The 14,920-nt window shown below is 36.4% G+C and overlaps 1 protein-coding gene across 1 annotated transcript; it reads left to right on the top strand.

The window, feature by feature from the left end:
• The first annotated feature begins 220 nt into the window (after positions 1-220).
• On the top strand, positions 221-12,934 carry LOC117318340 (sterile alpha motif domain-containing protein 9-like). The gene is made up of 7 exons (XM_033873340.1): positions 221-539; positions 3,360-3,684; positions 3,975-4,197; positions 4,904-4,965; positions 5,831-10,599; positions 10,888-10,976; positions 12,158-12,934. The coding sequence occupies exons 2-6, from the start codon at positions 3,402-3,404 to the stop codon at positions 10,969-10,971; spliced, it is 5,421 nt and encodes a 1,806-aa protein (XP_033729231.1). The 5' UTR covers positions 221-539; positions 3,360-3,401; the 3' UTR covers positions 10,972-10,976; positions 12,158-12,934.
• Positions 12,935-14,920: the final 1,986 nt, after the last annotated feature.

Consider the following 14,920-nt stretch of genomic DNA (forward strand, 5'->3'; position numbering starts at 1 on the left):
AGGCGGTAAACATTGTACCAGATTACGTAATTAACGAAAATGTCAAGATACCAGTATTTAATTATGTAGTGTGAGATGCAATGCAGAATAATGATGTTTCATTATTCATTTTCTTTTCTTTTCAAGTCTGTAATCTTGTAAATACTAGCAAACAGATAGAAATCAAGTTAGATCACTGCCTTTCAATTACAGACGAGTCCATGTTTCTTATAGGGATTATAGGCATATCGTTCAAATTTGACAATACAATATTAACACCTAAAACTGGTAATGCATGTGCATCGGTTAATCTCGACTATACACGCTATACTCGCAACATATTAAATGAACGTAATAATCAAACTGTATGATTATTTCGTTTAACACGTCTGGCACGACAGGTCATTTTCTCTAGGCCTACATAGGTGATTCTCATTGGTTACGAGACTACACTTGTTGTTAAAACCGAAACGAAAAGCCAGGGAGGATTTCCGAGAACGAGATTAGTGTGCGGCATAGCTGGATAAGGAAGAAGGATGTAGTCGACTGAATTTAGGCGGGTAAGTGCATGTAATGATAGAGCAATATACGGTTACATATATCACGATTTGTTATGAAATGTAGGCAAATGTAAGCAGCAGTTTACATTGTTAAACAAATAGATGGTTTTATTGAAGAAAGACGATGTGTGTGACGTTAGTAGGTGTAATTTGTTTCTCAAAGGTGAACCTCGCGGGAGCAAGATATTTCACATTAGCGTCATAATGGCATAAATGAGTTATCATTACATCAACCGATATTTGCAGTGGACCTCTATGCGTAACACCAAGTTGGGTGCAGGGGGTACCCTAATAAAAATGGTTACTAATCTTCACAAGCTAATGTAGATTCAAAAATCAATTAGAACAGTTTACAGTGTATAAATTTACTGTTATTTTGATACCAAATATGTCATACTGACATACATGAGGTAGCCAATGCAAACTTTTCACAAAATTTAGGATGTATCCAACGTTGTCATCTCTAATTAGTACAGTTGTAGTTATAGTCCATATTCTTTACTTTAAAAACTTTATATATATATATATATATATATAAGAAATTGAAATCTGTCCTTGCGAAGGTGAATGTATAAAAAATAACAAAAAAACAGACTTTGCCGCAAGGCCTTTCTGCTTGAAGAAGCCTGAGAGGGCAGAAAGGCCTTGCGGCAAAGTCTGTTTTTTTGTTATTTTATATATATATATATATATATATACTTTCTACAGGATCAAGTTTAGGAAATCTTAAAACCAATGATTTACTTTTAAAGGATGTCAAACATGTTCAACGCACAAATTCCTATAATCATGAAGATTTTATTATTGATTTGTTTTTAAAATACCGATATATTTTTCATTTCACAAGTGCATTAAATTATACATGATTTTTAGTTATATGCAGCAGTAATAACTAACAAATATGCATTCTGCAGAATAATTCATCATCTGAAGAACTACGTCAGTTTGAGAAGGTGTTCATTTACGCGTTCATGTGTATATGTACATGTATATGTAACCCTGGTAAACAATAAAGTTACCATTATAGTAAAACTAATACAAAATGAAGATATATTACGTAAGTAGATATAGAGAATACATGGTCAGTGTCTTAAAATATAAGCTGTATTTTGGCGAGGGTAAAGAAGGCAAAAGTGGCGTACCTTGTCTTTCTGTCCCGAGCCAAAAATACAGCTTATATTTTAAGACACTGACCATGTATTCTATTTATCCTGCAACTATACAAAAATAATCATTAAAAATAATCATTTTGAAGTGAAACGGTGTCAAAAATGACAGAAATAAATGACAGAAATATGATCGCCTTTTAAACGTTGTTTCACTTTGAAGTAGGTCAGTCGAATTAACGCACGCGCTAAGATTCCAAAATACAGCTGTTTTACGTCACTGCCGTATATACGGTGGATGTATTCCAACAATGCGGTGGCAGTTGCAGGATAAATATATATTTATCTAACTCGAAACATTTAGGTAAAGCAAGAAATGATAGCCTTGTCTGATACCCAATGAAAGGCTTAAGTTCATGTCTTAAAGTGTGCGCCAAGGTGATGTAATTAGTCCTTCACTTTTAAACTTTTAACAGGGGAAACATTTTGTATTGGACATTTTTGACATGCTAACAACGCAGTTGACAGGTTTGAAATTTTCTAATTAACTAATTTTGTGGAAAGTATAGATATATGGAAAGATTTTAAAGAAGTATGAAATATAGACTGTGATTACAATGTATACTAATTGGAGTTGACAATGTTGGATACATTTTAAATTTTGTGATAAGTATGCATGGTTTTCTAATTAAATGCATCACTACACTTACTTCGTGTATTTCAATATGACATATTTGGTATCAAAATAACAGTATTTATACACTGTAAACTGTTATAATTGATATTCAAATTTAAACTAGCATGTGAAAATTATTTACTATTTTATTAGGGTAAACTCAGAGTTTAAATGATTGTCTGTCTGTATGCATCCTTTCATCCTCACTACTTGTAAGAATGGTCTTACCCCGTCACCTACATTCTCAAATAATCCGATTTACAAATGCAACTGTCTGGGAGTCATTATGAGTAGAAAAGAAAAACGTCATACCTTATGATACAAAGGTTTCCTGTTTACAGACCCATACTGCGAATTTGTAGTAAACGATATAAACACTACTTGATTCCTTAAAATCGGTTAGGACTCCCTCCGGTTTGACAACAACAGAGAATACCGACATCAAAACGAGACCATAATTCTAACTCAAATCCGACAAAACAAGGGAAAGTACGATCAAAGTAAAGTAAAGCAAAGTGGAGACTTGAATAAATGTGTCCCCGCCATTAAAATTAATCTGTTCGGGGTTAAGAATAAATCGTGTGTACTCCAGCTTTGTACCGGTATTTTGAAATTGGCCAGGTGTTACCTTTTACTTTAATTGATGACAAAAAAAAATCTAATTAGGTATGGAATTTGATGGTCATTGACCAGTTTTTGAAATGGGTCAAAGATCACAGGTAACGGTAAACCACTTGATTATATAGAAGGTCAAACCTTAACCTTTATAGTGTCTAATAAAGAATATTTCATGAACCCCTGAACAGATTTATTTGATATATACATCATGGAATTGAGATGCTAAATTCTAGACCATTTTGCGGACGTAGTTGAAAGTGAAATGGTCAAAGGCTATTTAATCATCTCTGAATACTTTTGAAACTTTTCCGTTATTACAACAGACAAAATATATGTCATTTCGAGTTCAGACGCGAGGTTCCTTTATTTGAACTTCCTCCAGGTTTGTTTTTGATATTTTGTTAACGATTTTCATTTCAGTTCAGCTGTAAGCATAGTGATACGCTAGAAAGAACTATCACCATGAAGACAAGGGAGCAACTTGTTCTCCGGAAGAATCATAGATTCCTGATTCAGAATATTGATATTAAAGTCGTTGTGGAATGCCTATATGAAAAGCAAGTCCTCAGCCTAGACGACAAGGAAAGGATACCGGTGGATGCTACCAATGATGATCAGGTGGACAAGCTACTGAAAATACTTCCCAGAAAACATAACGCCTACCAGATATTACTAGATTGTGTGGATGACCATATCAGAGAGAAACTTCAACAATGCACAATTACAGAGGATGAGATCAGAAAAGGTAATAAGGTAACCTTGTACAGATTCTCGTAGTTCAATGGCGTTTTCATTTTTTCATTTGTGATAAACGGTTGTGTTTTATGAAGATTTATCAACACAGATAGTTCTCAGCATGAAAAACAACATCCATAACGACATAACTTTCTCTTGTTCTATTGTTTTGTTTTATCTACCTATTCATTTATCTTGAAATTAAGATTTTCGAAAACGTTCTGTCATGATATGGAATACCCAGTAAATTTCATTTTCATTATTACTTGGTTTATTTATTTGTTGATGTTTCTTTTCTAGAGGACCAGCTTCTGGACGATTTGGTTCGTGGAATTTTGAATGACATTTTCTGCTGCGAAGAAAAGGCAAATGTGTCCGTATCGGCATTGGAAGACGAGGTCCGTCAGCAGGTCATTGAATATGGACGCGAGTACAGGCTGAAGCAAGACCACCTCCAAGGGTTAGTTTTATCTACATTTGATACTGTTTCCCTCGGACGACGTGGAGGAAGAAGCAAGAGAACGTATCCTTTACAAATCATGTAATGATAGATCTCTATGTCTATCTTGTTTCGTATGAAAGTCATTGCACGGGATCTGTCGGTCTATGCGTCCGTCTGTCATTTTGTCCGTTCCCCCACTCAAGATGTCCGATATCATTCTCTTTGTGTTTACAGATCCTGAGCTGATATTACTTACATCCGGATTCACACGTCAATTTATTATCATCCATTGTTTTGTCATGTCTATATTGTAACATATTACAGAATATATCTGGTGTCATTTTGTGTTGACAGAGTTAAAGCCCCTGAATCGTTTAAGAAAATTGGTTTTCCAGGGATTTGTTTTACAATGCCTTGAACTATTGAATAGAGGTAAATATTTAGTATCTGACTTTGGTATATAATTTTCTATTTATTAACTTTACACCATTAATGTAAGCGTCGCCATATTGCCCGTCTGACCACTGTATAACCATACACTATTCGATCCCATTGGTAAATGGGCACGACTTGCTTATTAATAAAGTGGCATTGACATTCGAGATTGTATAATTGAGATGACCTTTGGAGCCCTGCATTAAGAGCTGTTTTCTCTAGCTCTTAACACTGTCCAGAGTTGTCAGCTCTGTATCACTGATTTGTGTTCATGCAAGTGTACTCGTCATATAAATGCACTTTAATTTATTTTGTACTTTTACTTGTCATGTTGTCTTTAACCAATGAAAAGCCATGTGTATAAAAATCTGTCCTGGCGACAAAAAGATTCCGAATCCGATGGAAATGATTCTGGTAAGTTAACAGTTATTTGTATAGGTAAATGACAGCGAATTCACGATTACTTGAGGATATAATCATACAAAGGAACCAAAGTAATCTTATTATACTCATGTGAAATCGATGAACGGTGAATGCTCCACTGAACAAGTTCTCATTTGTACGGGGGATCCTTACATATGAAAAGTTTGCTTTGAATATGATCCGGGCGTGTTTGAATTCAGGTGTAATAATAATTATTGTTAAAACAATATTTTATCCATTGTTCCTTTCCAGTAACCGTATTGCGGGACAGTTAAATGAAATATATGGTACTTTTATATAATTTGGACAATTTAGAATTTAACAATCAATAATCAAATATGCTACTAGCAAATTCGAGTTACTCCCCTTCATATCCAGTTTTGTAGTTCTATGTCTTGACAGGTGTTCATGTATCTTAAAATATATTTGTAATAATGTGACTTTCTTGGTAGAATTTTTTTTTTGAAATGTTGTCAGATAGAGGCGTGATTGGTGTCCTTTGAAACTGCTTTAGTTTCTAGAAGATTGGCTTTGCATGTAATTAGTAATTCATATACCGTGATACAATTAAGGGTTAATATTTCCCGTCCGACCGTACATAACCAGGAAACTTATGGTTTAGCTAGATAATTGATTAGATGATTAAAAAACTAAATGACCAACATTTATACTTCAGATCGGAATACATGTTCAGAGAAAAAACGACTCTACCTAAGTTGATCATTCTCTTGGTAATGTTTTCATTATCATATATTGTCAATGTTATTGACATACAATCGGAACGAAAAAAGAAAAAGATTTATCTTATTTTCCAACCAGCCATTTTGCTTATCTAACAACAATTTTATTCATATAGGTGACGAAGATGCACATACAAGCCAAGTTCAAAGTAGTCCATGCATTGAAGAGATGGATGTAGACGAGATCTGTGATGTTCTTGAAAAATTTGATCTAGGTGCAGACCGATTCAATAGAAAGATACTAACAATATTCAAGAACGAAAAAGTCGATGGAAAAATTTTCAAATGTTTGGATTCGGATGATACGAAAGAGATCTTACAAGAATTTTCCTTTCGTGATAGGAAAAATCTGCTGATAATTCGAGACGAACTGATAGAATCTGAAAAAACAGGGAAACCTGTGACGTCGGTTAACAAACAACAGAAAGGCAAAGCTAAAATAAAAAATACTGAACCGAAAGGACACTTCAGAGAATCGTTCAGGAAATTTGAAGCACCTGTTGGACATCTTGACAACTACCGGAAATCTGCAGTAATACGAACGAGTATAACCAGACCGCATAACTTGATAGAACCAGTTCATCTGTTTCTGAACAAAACACCGAAAACGCCAGTAGAAAGGGTCAAATGGATCGCTGAAGAGACTGTTCGTTTTGCATCTGCATGCATGAACGAAAGGACGAATGGAACCATTCATTTTGGTGTTGAACAAAAAGCCAATAGTGAGTGCTTGGAAGGAGAGATTATCGGCATAGACGTTGAAAAGGACAGTTGCAAGAGAGCCATTTATCAAGCTATAACTTCTCATTTTTATGAGGATCAGATTGAGTTAGCACTCAATTGTATCAGACCAGTTGAGTTTATAGATGTAAACAACGTCGATTCTTCTGGAGGACAGCTGGTCGTTGTCGAGGTAGACATAGTACCCAACTCCACCTTACTTAAGGATGAGGCGGTATATGTTAAGTTTGATGAGGAGGGAATGGTTATATTTCGCCTCCTAAATGACGATCCACATCCATCATCTCTGACAGATGAACAGATACGCCAATATATGAGATCTAAAAAAGAACTTTCAATATACAGAAAACAGCAGGAAGAAATTCCCAAGACAGTTCCCATACAGGAAAATCTCCGACAGAAATTCCTAAACTTATTTTGCGGTGGTTGCGAAACTTTGACAGAAGAAATGTATCCGATAATTTTCCTCAGTCCGTTGGAATGCAACACTGTCCACAACTTTGCAGAAAGTTTCCAGTTTGTCAATGACATTGAGCCATGCGTGATTTTTGATTTCAGTTCTTCCAGCGTTGTAGACGGAATGTACCATTTCATTGAGATTGAAAAGGAGCAAGTTGTCAAGGTTTTGACAACTGAAAATTTCGACAAAAATTCTGATGAAAATAAAGAAGACCACGAGCGACGAAATCACTTGTTTGACGATCTTAGAACATCCGCTTTAAGACCATGGGTCTTTTGCAATGGTTATGATGTCATGGAGGAACAACCCATGGATGTTCTGGAATGGAAACGAAACCGAAGTGAAGGATTCAAAGAGGCTTTGCGGTTTTATGGAGACGAAGTTCCCAGTGGAAGAGCAATGGTAATTTTTCTTCTGCTCTCGAAGAACTATGATGTACTGCTTGAAGCTGCGGAAGAGGTTATACTGAAGTTCCAGGACCAATGGATGCTACTTTCGCCGAGTGAGGATATCGCTAATAGCTTGATTAGCGAATTGCTGAGACGACAGAGTATTGACGAGAAAACAATGTCAGAGAGATGTATTGTAGGACTGCCATGGAACCATGTCAATATAATGCTACAAAATTTAGTCTCGAACAACAAAAGGGGGTCATGTGAAATTGCGACTTCAAAGGGCGCATTTTGCTATTTGCGTGATAAAGTTAGAAACGAAATGTGCGACCTTGAGATTCTTAGCATGAACGAATGTGATGACACCGAGATAACCATGGATAAACAGAAACTTGAAAAACACAGTAGGGAGGCTCAGGAATCCTTTTTTAGGGGTCACGAAGCTACATGGTGGAACTATTGGTTTGGTTCTGATCATATATTGCAGAGGTCGCAGCATTCCAAACTGATGAACATTCTCACGGAGGCGTTGAACGGACACCAACATGATGACGATTGTAGAGTTGCTATCGTCAACCTAATGCACCAACCGGGTGCTGGTGGAACTACCTCCGCCAAACAATTGCTGTGGGATTCAAGACGGATGTATAGATGTTGTATTGTGAAGCAAATTACCGACCAAACATGTGATCAAATTGCTCTCCTGAGGAACTATGATGACCCATCCAATCCAAAACCGCCGATCGTGCTGTTGGATAATTGTGATGAAGAGAACGTTCAGAACCTCTACGCATCGCTTGAAAACAGAGCTAGGGTTGCTGCAAGGCGAAGCGAAACAACACCCTTTTCCTGTTTCTGTGTCCTTCTCCTTTGCACTCGGAGAACAAATCTTCCAAAGAAAATTGACGATTCAGTTGTCCTTCTGAAACATGAATTGGAACCCCGTGAACTAGACTGGTTCAACAAAAAGTATGAATCCCTCGAACAAAAGTATCAAAATGAGAATGGTGTCAATCCTCGCTTGTTGATATCTTTCAACATTCTGAAAGAAAATTTTAACAAGGAATATATCACTCGTACTGTTCAACAGTATGTCGACAGCATTGGAATTCAAGAAGAACAGTTCCTATTGTTGTATTTGGCCATGATGAACAGTTATGACATTGATTTTCAGTCCATTCCTATCAGCGCTTTTGACACAATGATGAGCCCAGAATCAAATAGAGGTGTAATTTCATTCGGCTTGGTATCACCTCAACGCCAGAGGTCGAAACGACGATGGGAGAGCAATATGAGTCAGCCGTTGCAAGTTCTGCTCAATCGATCATCAAGAGGTGGCCTGGGAACAAACCTCCAAGCTCTTTCTATCATAAACAAGCTGTTTGCGAGAGAAATATTCAAGTTTTTGCAGAAAAAGCTTGAGAAGGAAACGAGTGATGCCATGTTATTCTTTCTGAGTTCACCAGTTTTTATCAACCAGAACAGGTCTGTTGACCAGGTTAAGAAAATTGTCAAGGACATCCTGAAAAAGAGAGAACAGCTAGAAAATGGAAAAAAAGAAACTTTTTCGCCTATGCTCCTTGAAATATGCTCGAAAGAAGACCCTGATAAAGCAGCAGCTGTTCTTCTGAAGGGATTTAACATGACAAAGGACCCAATGATTGCACAACAAATAGCAAGACTGTACATGAGTTTCAAAAATTGGGAAGATGCAACAAAATATTCCAAGATAGCTACGCACTTGAAGCCCAAAAACTCGTACCTGTGGGATACCTACGGTTTGGTGTTCAAAAATCAATTGCAGGAAAAGTATGAATGTTGTCTTCAACAAGGAACTGAATTATCCATGAATGAGACGAGAGAGGTTATAAAGTTGGCAAATACTGGCATAGGCATATTTCACAAAGAACAATCAGTCAGCGAACAGGAAAAACATGCCTCTGCCAATGACGCAGGGTACTACAATGAAGTACATTTAGTGATACTGTTGCTGGATTTGCTAAAGGTATCATCACCGATTAAAGGGAATAAACTGCATGCCATTTTGGTTGACAAAGAACTCCAGTATGAAAAGGTCGGAATACCCGACTTCGACAGGGAAACTTTTGAATATTTACGGACTCTTCGGTTTCATATCGATGCTGCCATGAGAAAGATAGAAGACAAAACTACTCAACTAAAGAATAGTGCCGTGAAAAATGCATATCTGATAAAATCTGGCTTTGCGTACCGCACACTGACGCGTTTGAGGGAAAACGTAGATAGCTACTTTGGTGAGGATACAGATGAAGTGCCTGAACACTTGAGCGAGAAAGATAAGGCAGACTTTAGGAGAAGAAGAATTCGTAAACTTGGAGGAAGATCTCTTGCCAATATCCTAGAACTTAGACGTGAACAGGAAGGTGAACAAAAATTGGAACTGATATTCACGCATCTCCAAGCCATTTTGAAGACAGAAGAAAATATTGAAGCATTTGACATTAAAAGTTTCATAAGTGTAGCAATTGTATTGCATATCACTAAAACTAGATGCAATCCTTATCCTTTTGAGGATTTAGTCGCATTAAGCAGACGACTGTACATTATCCAAAGCGATAGCGCAGATGAGCTACCTTATTTAGAGGTTTTTCTTTACCTGATGATGCTTCATTGGCCAACAGAGAACAGAGGACAACTGCAGCTATACCCCATAGGGAAACTTCCAGATGCTATGCAGAAATGGAAAACAGCCTTCCAAAAGAATCACCCACGTCAAATGGATGGCAACCAATATCGTATGAAAAGGGAAACGACATATTTCTTCCTTGGAAAAGGACAAGGATACGATGAAATCGTGTATTACGAAGAACTCCATAACAGCCATACAGGTAGATACTACAAAGGAGACACCGTATGGTCGCAACCGCAGAACATCGAAAGGCTAAAACGTCTGGATGGGATACTGATTAAGGATGGAACCGAAGTGTCCGTCGAGATAAAGACAGCAGGTGGCAACAAAACACAGATTGTTATACCCACTGGAACTCACATTGGTCAACGGAGTCTTTGGCAAAAACGGGTCTACTTTTACCTAGGATTCACATGGTTAGGACCGAAAGCTTTCGATGTTACACAAGACGACAGGAAATCAAGCGATTCAGAAGCTCGATTCCATAGCAAGACCAGGAAAACGGCAAGTAAAAACGTTCCTTTACAACCAGAGCCTGACGTTGCGCAGCAAATTCTTGGCATACACAAATCCCTAAAGAATATTGAGCATCTGAAAGGAATGAATGGAAGGAGCGAACGAGAGGTATATCAATCAATATCAATAAAGTAAATGTTTTACAGATTATACTGCTAGTATTGGCTATGTCAAGATTGTCTTCATCTATGTACATCATAGACATGAACGTACTAGAAATAAAAATAGCATGTTAGATATTAGAAATAGTTCTAAAACATTAACAATGCGTTAATATATTGCTAGATATATTGTTATAATGTACATCAGTAATTCTTATTGCCTATGGATATGTTTAATTTATCTGTTTAATAATATCTCTTAATGATCTAATGATCTCAATTTGCTCACTTTAAGGAAAACCTCATCAAGAGGGAGCCAGAGCTTCGCAAGCGGCTTGAGTTCCTCATCAAAAGTCGACAAGAATTATTCCAATACTGAGATAGGTAATGTCATACATCCCTCAAAATGTTCCGGTTTTGTCGTTCTATCTCTATCAAAACCTAATTTGAAATAAATTACAACGGGAAACTTTGGCCCGAGGAACACTAGTTTTCTGCAAAAAGTATGATTTCAACCCGTTTAAAACCCGCTCTGACCATATGCGAGATATTTACAGTAGACAGTATTGAAACTTAAGATCATTGTTAAATAAGCCTTTTCTTATTTGGCAACAAACTGCCAAAGTTTAAACTGTAACGAAAATTTCCAGGTATACCGTAGCAGTAATTGTCAACATGAAAATTTTTTGTTATGTTTAAGCAGTGAAATATATATTTAATGGGCCTGCTTGGATATTTCATATCTGAGGAATCACAGTCGCAAACATAAATATATTTCACGAGTGGGGCTAATATTTTGATATTTTTCACGAGTGCGCAGCACGAGTGAAAAATATCAAAATATTAGCCACACGAGTGAAATATATTTGGTATTACTGAAGACACTGTTAGATATTCTGTTTATTACATTTTTTATCAACGAAAAACCTATCCCGTATGCTAACTAGGCCTACAGTTCCCTAAAAAAGTAGCTCCCCCTGTCCAGGTGCTGACATATATGTCGGGCTTTCTGATTGGTCAATTATTTTGGTATTTTCTAATCATTAATTTGATTGGTCAAACCAGCAAAAGTGATATTTTTCACTAGTGAAAAATATCACTTTTATAGAATGAATATTTTTTGATATTTCACTGGTATAGATGTAATAAATAGACCAGGACCCTTGTAATTACTGATGTATACTATCGATTAACACTTTGTACACAATAATGAAGTTAACGTTAGGAATTTCATTCGAAATGGCGAACATCTTTGAAAAGTGTGACCCCAGTAGATGGCGACAAAGATAACATTATCAAATGCAATAGCAGTAAAATAATTGTAGGTACTTAAAACTGTAAATGTGTAAATTTTTTCTGTACAGACCAAATATGTTTTCGCTTTTTCCTATAACAGAATGTACACATATTTTCACCAAGCACCGATCAGTTGATTTTTTTAGCTATTCTGAAATATGTCCGCTATCGACCAGGAACCTTTACATAATTAGTGTATAAATGAATTAAAAGACAATAGCTTGTATTCAATGTGTATTGATATGATATTACTGTCTTGTTTTTTTCAGATCCTTTTTGACTGACGAATCTTTGTAGAGACCTGTTTCAAAACGTTCCTGTACCAATACATGCATGGACCTTTCGTTTGTGCTTAGGTAATTCGTTTGTGGTATTTTTTCTGTTCTGAACTGTCTATAGATCTATAGAGTCAGACTAAATTGAGATTAAGATAGGTATTTTTGAAGTTGTACTCTACTTAATTTCTACATATTTAATTTTTGCATCGTCCTTTCCGTCAATATTCATTATCATGACAGTCATTTTAATGTTAGGCGTTTATTCACAAGCAAATAATTCCATGTTGTTCCACGTGCCGTTTTACTATATAATTGGCAAATATGAAATGCTTGAATGTATTTCGTCATCAGTGAAAACATTCTGTGTCAGATTTATCTGAAGAAATTATTGAATTAATTCTGTCAATGTTTGGATAGTTCTTCATTGATGATTCTTCATGATAGAAACATTGCTTGCTTATTATCTCTAATGAAGATAAATGTATATTTAAATCATTAAATCTTTTTCTCCGTAGTGTGATATATTCATATATAAGTTTTCATTATTGTTGTTGCCATGAGGTTAACACTTGTACTCTACTATTTACATCCAACCCAGTTAAATCATGTTTATTTAATGAAATTTGATGTTTGTTATGCCAGGTATACTTATAAACTGTCATTAGAATGTATTATACTTGATTTTTAGCCCACCATCATCAGATGGTGGGCTATTCAAATCGCCCTGCGTCCGTGGTCCGTCGTCCGTCCCTCCGTCCCTCCGTCCGTCCGTCCGTCCGTCCGTCCGTAAACAATTCTTGTTATCGCTATTTCTCAGAAAGTACTGAAGGGATCTTTCTCAAATTTCATATGTAGGTTTCCCTTGGTGCCTAGTTATGCATATTGCTTTTTGAGACCAATCTGAAAACAACATGGCCGACAGGCAGCCATCTTGGTTTTTGACAATTGAAGTTTGTTATCGCTATTTCTGAGAAAGTACTGAAGGGATCATTCTCAAATTTCATATGAAGGTTTCCCTTGGTTCCTAGTTATGCATATTGCGTTTTGAGACCAATCGGATAACAACATGGCCGACAGGCAGCCATCTTGGATTTTGGCAATTGAAGTTTGTTATCACTATTTCTGAGAAAGTACTGAAGGGATCTTTCTCAAATTTCATATGTAGGTTCCCCTTGGTTCCTAGTTATGCATATTGCAATTTGAGACCAATCGGAAAAAAACATGGCCGACAGGCAGCCATCTTGGATTTTGACAATTGAAGTTTGTTATCACTATTTCTGAGAATGTACTGAAGGGATCTTTCTGAAATTTCATATGTAAGTTTCCTTTGGTGCCTAGTTATGCATATTGCGTTTTGAGACCAATCTGAAAACAACATGGCCGACAGGAAGCCATCTTGGATTTTGACAATTGAAGTTTGTTATCGCTATTTCTGAGAAAGTACTGAATGAATCTTTCTCAAATTTCATATGTAGGTTCCCCTTGGTGCCTAGTTATGCATATTGCTTTTTGAGATCAATCCGAAAACAACATGGCCGACAGGCAGCCATCTTGGATTTTGACAATTCAAGTTTGTTATCACTATTTCTGAGAAAGTATTTAAGGGATCTTTCTCAAATTTCATATGTAAGTTTCCCTTGGTGCCTAGTTATGCATATTGCGTTTTGAGACCAATCGGAAAACAACATGGCCGACAGGCAGCCATCTTGGATTTTGACAATTGAAGATTGTTATCACTATTTCTCAGAAAGTACTGAAGGGATCTTTCTCAAATTTCATATGTAAGTTTCCCTTGGTGCCTAGTTATGCATATTGCATTTTGAGACCAATCTGAAAACAACATGGCCGACAGGCAGCCATCTTGGATTTTGACAATTCAAGTTTGTTATCACTATTTCTGAGAAAGTATTTAAGGGATCTTTCTCAAATTTCATATGTAAGTTTCCCTTGGTGCCTAGTTATGCATATTGCGTTTTGAGACCAATCTGAAAACAACATGGCCGACAGGCAGCCATCTTGGATTTTGACAATTGAAGATTGTTATCACTATTTTTCAGAAAGTACTGAAGGGATCTTTCTCAAATTTCATATGTAAGTTTCCCTTGGTGCCTAGTTATGCATATTGCATTTTGAGACCAATCTGAAAATAACATGGCCGACAGACCGCCATCTTGGATTTTGACAATTGAAGTTTGTTATCTCTATTTCTCAAAGTACTGAATGGATCTTTCTCAAATTTCATAAGTAGGTTCCCCTTGGTCCCTTGTATTGCATTTTTGGACCGGTCTGTCCTGAAAACAACCTGGCAAACCAACAGCCATTACCGTTAAATCTCAAATTTCTTATATAGCTAGGATTCCCTTGTTTGAAAAGTACTGGAGGGATGTCTCAATTTGCACAGATTAGTAAAATGAAGGGAAAAGTAGAGAAAAGATCAATCTGACATGGAACCTATGAAGATCATTCAATGGTGGGCGCCAAGATCCCTCTGGGATCTCTTGTTCTATTTATATTCTACACACGGATGATTTTTGACATTTTTGTTAGTGTAGAAATGGCAGAGCTTTCGGTGATGAAACCATTATGAATACTTTATCTAAGTAAATCCTGTACAGACGGTGATTTATCACAGTTTTTTTCTGATACTTTATATTGAATTAGTATTACATCGACTTCTCTCGATGATCTGCTGTCATTTGTTTTTTTTTATGAGTTCAGTTTCCACATTGAAAACGATATATATCTCTTTCTTAT

Source organism: Pecten maximus, unplaced genomic scaffold, assembly GCF_902652985.1.
Source record: "Pecten maximus unplaced genomic scaffold, xPecMax1.1, whole genome shotgun sequence".
NCBI lineage: Eukaryota > Metazoa > Mollusca > Bivalvia > Pectinida > Pectinidae > Pecten > Pecten maximus.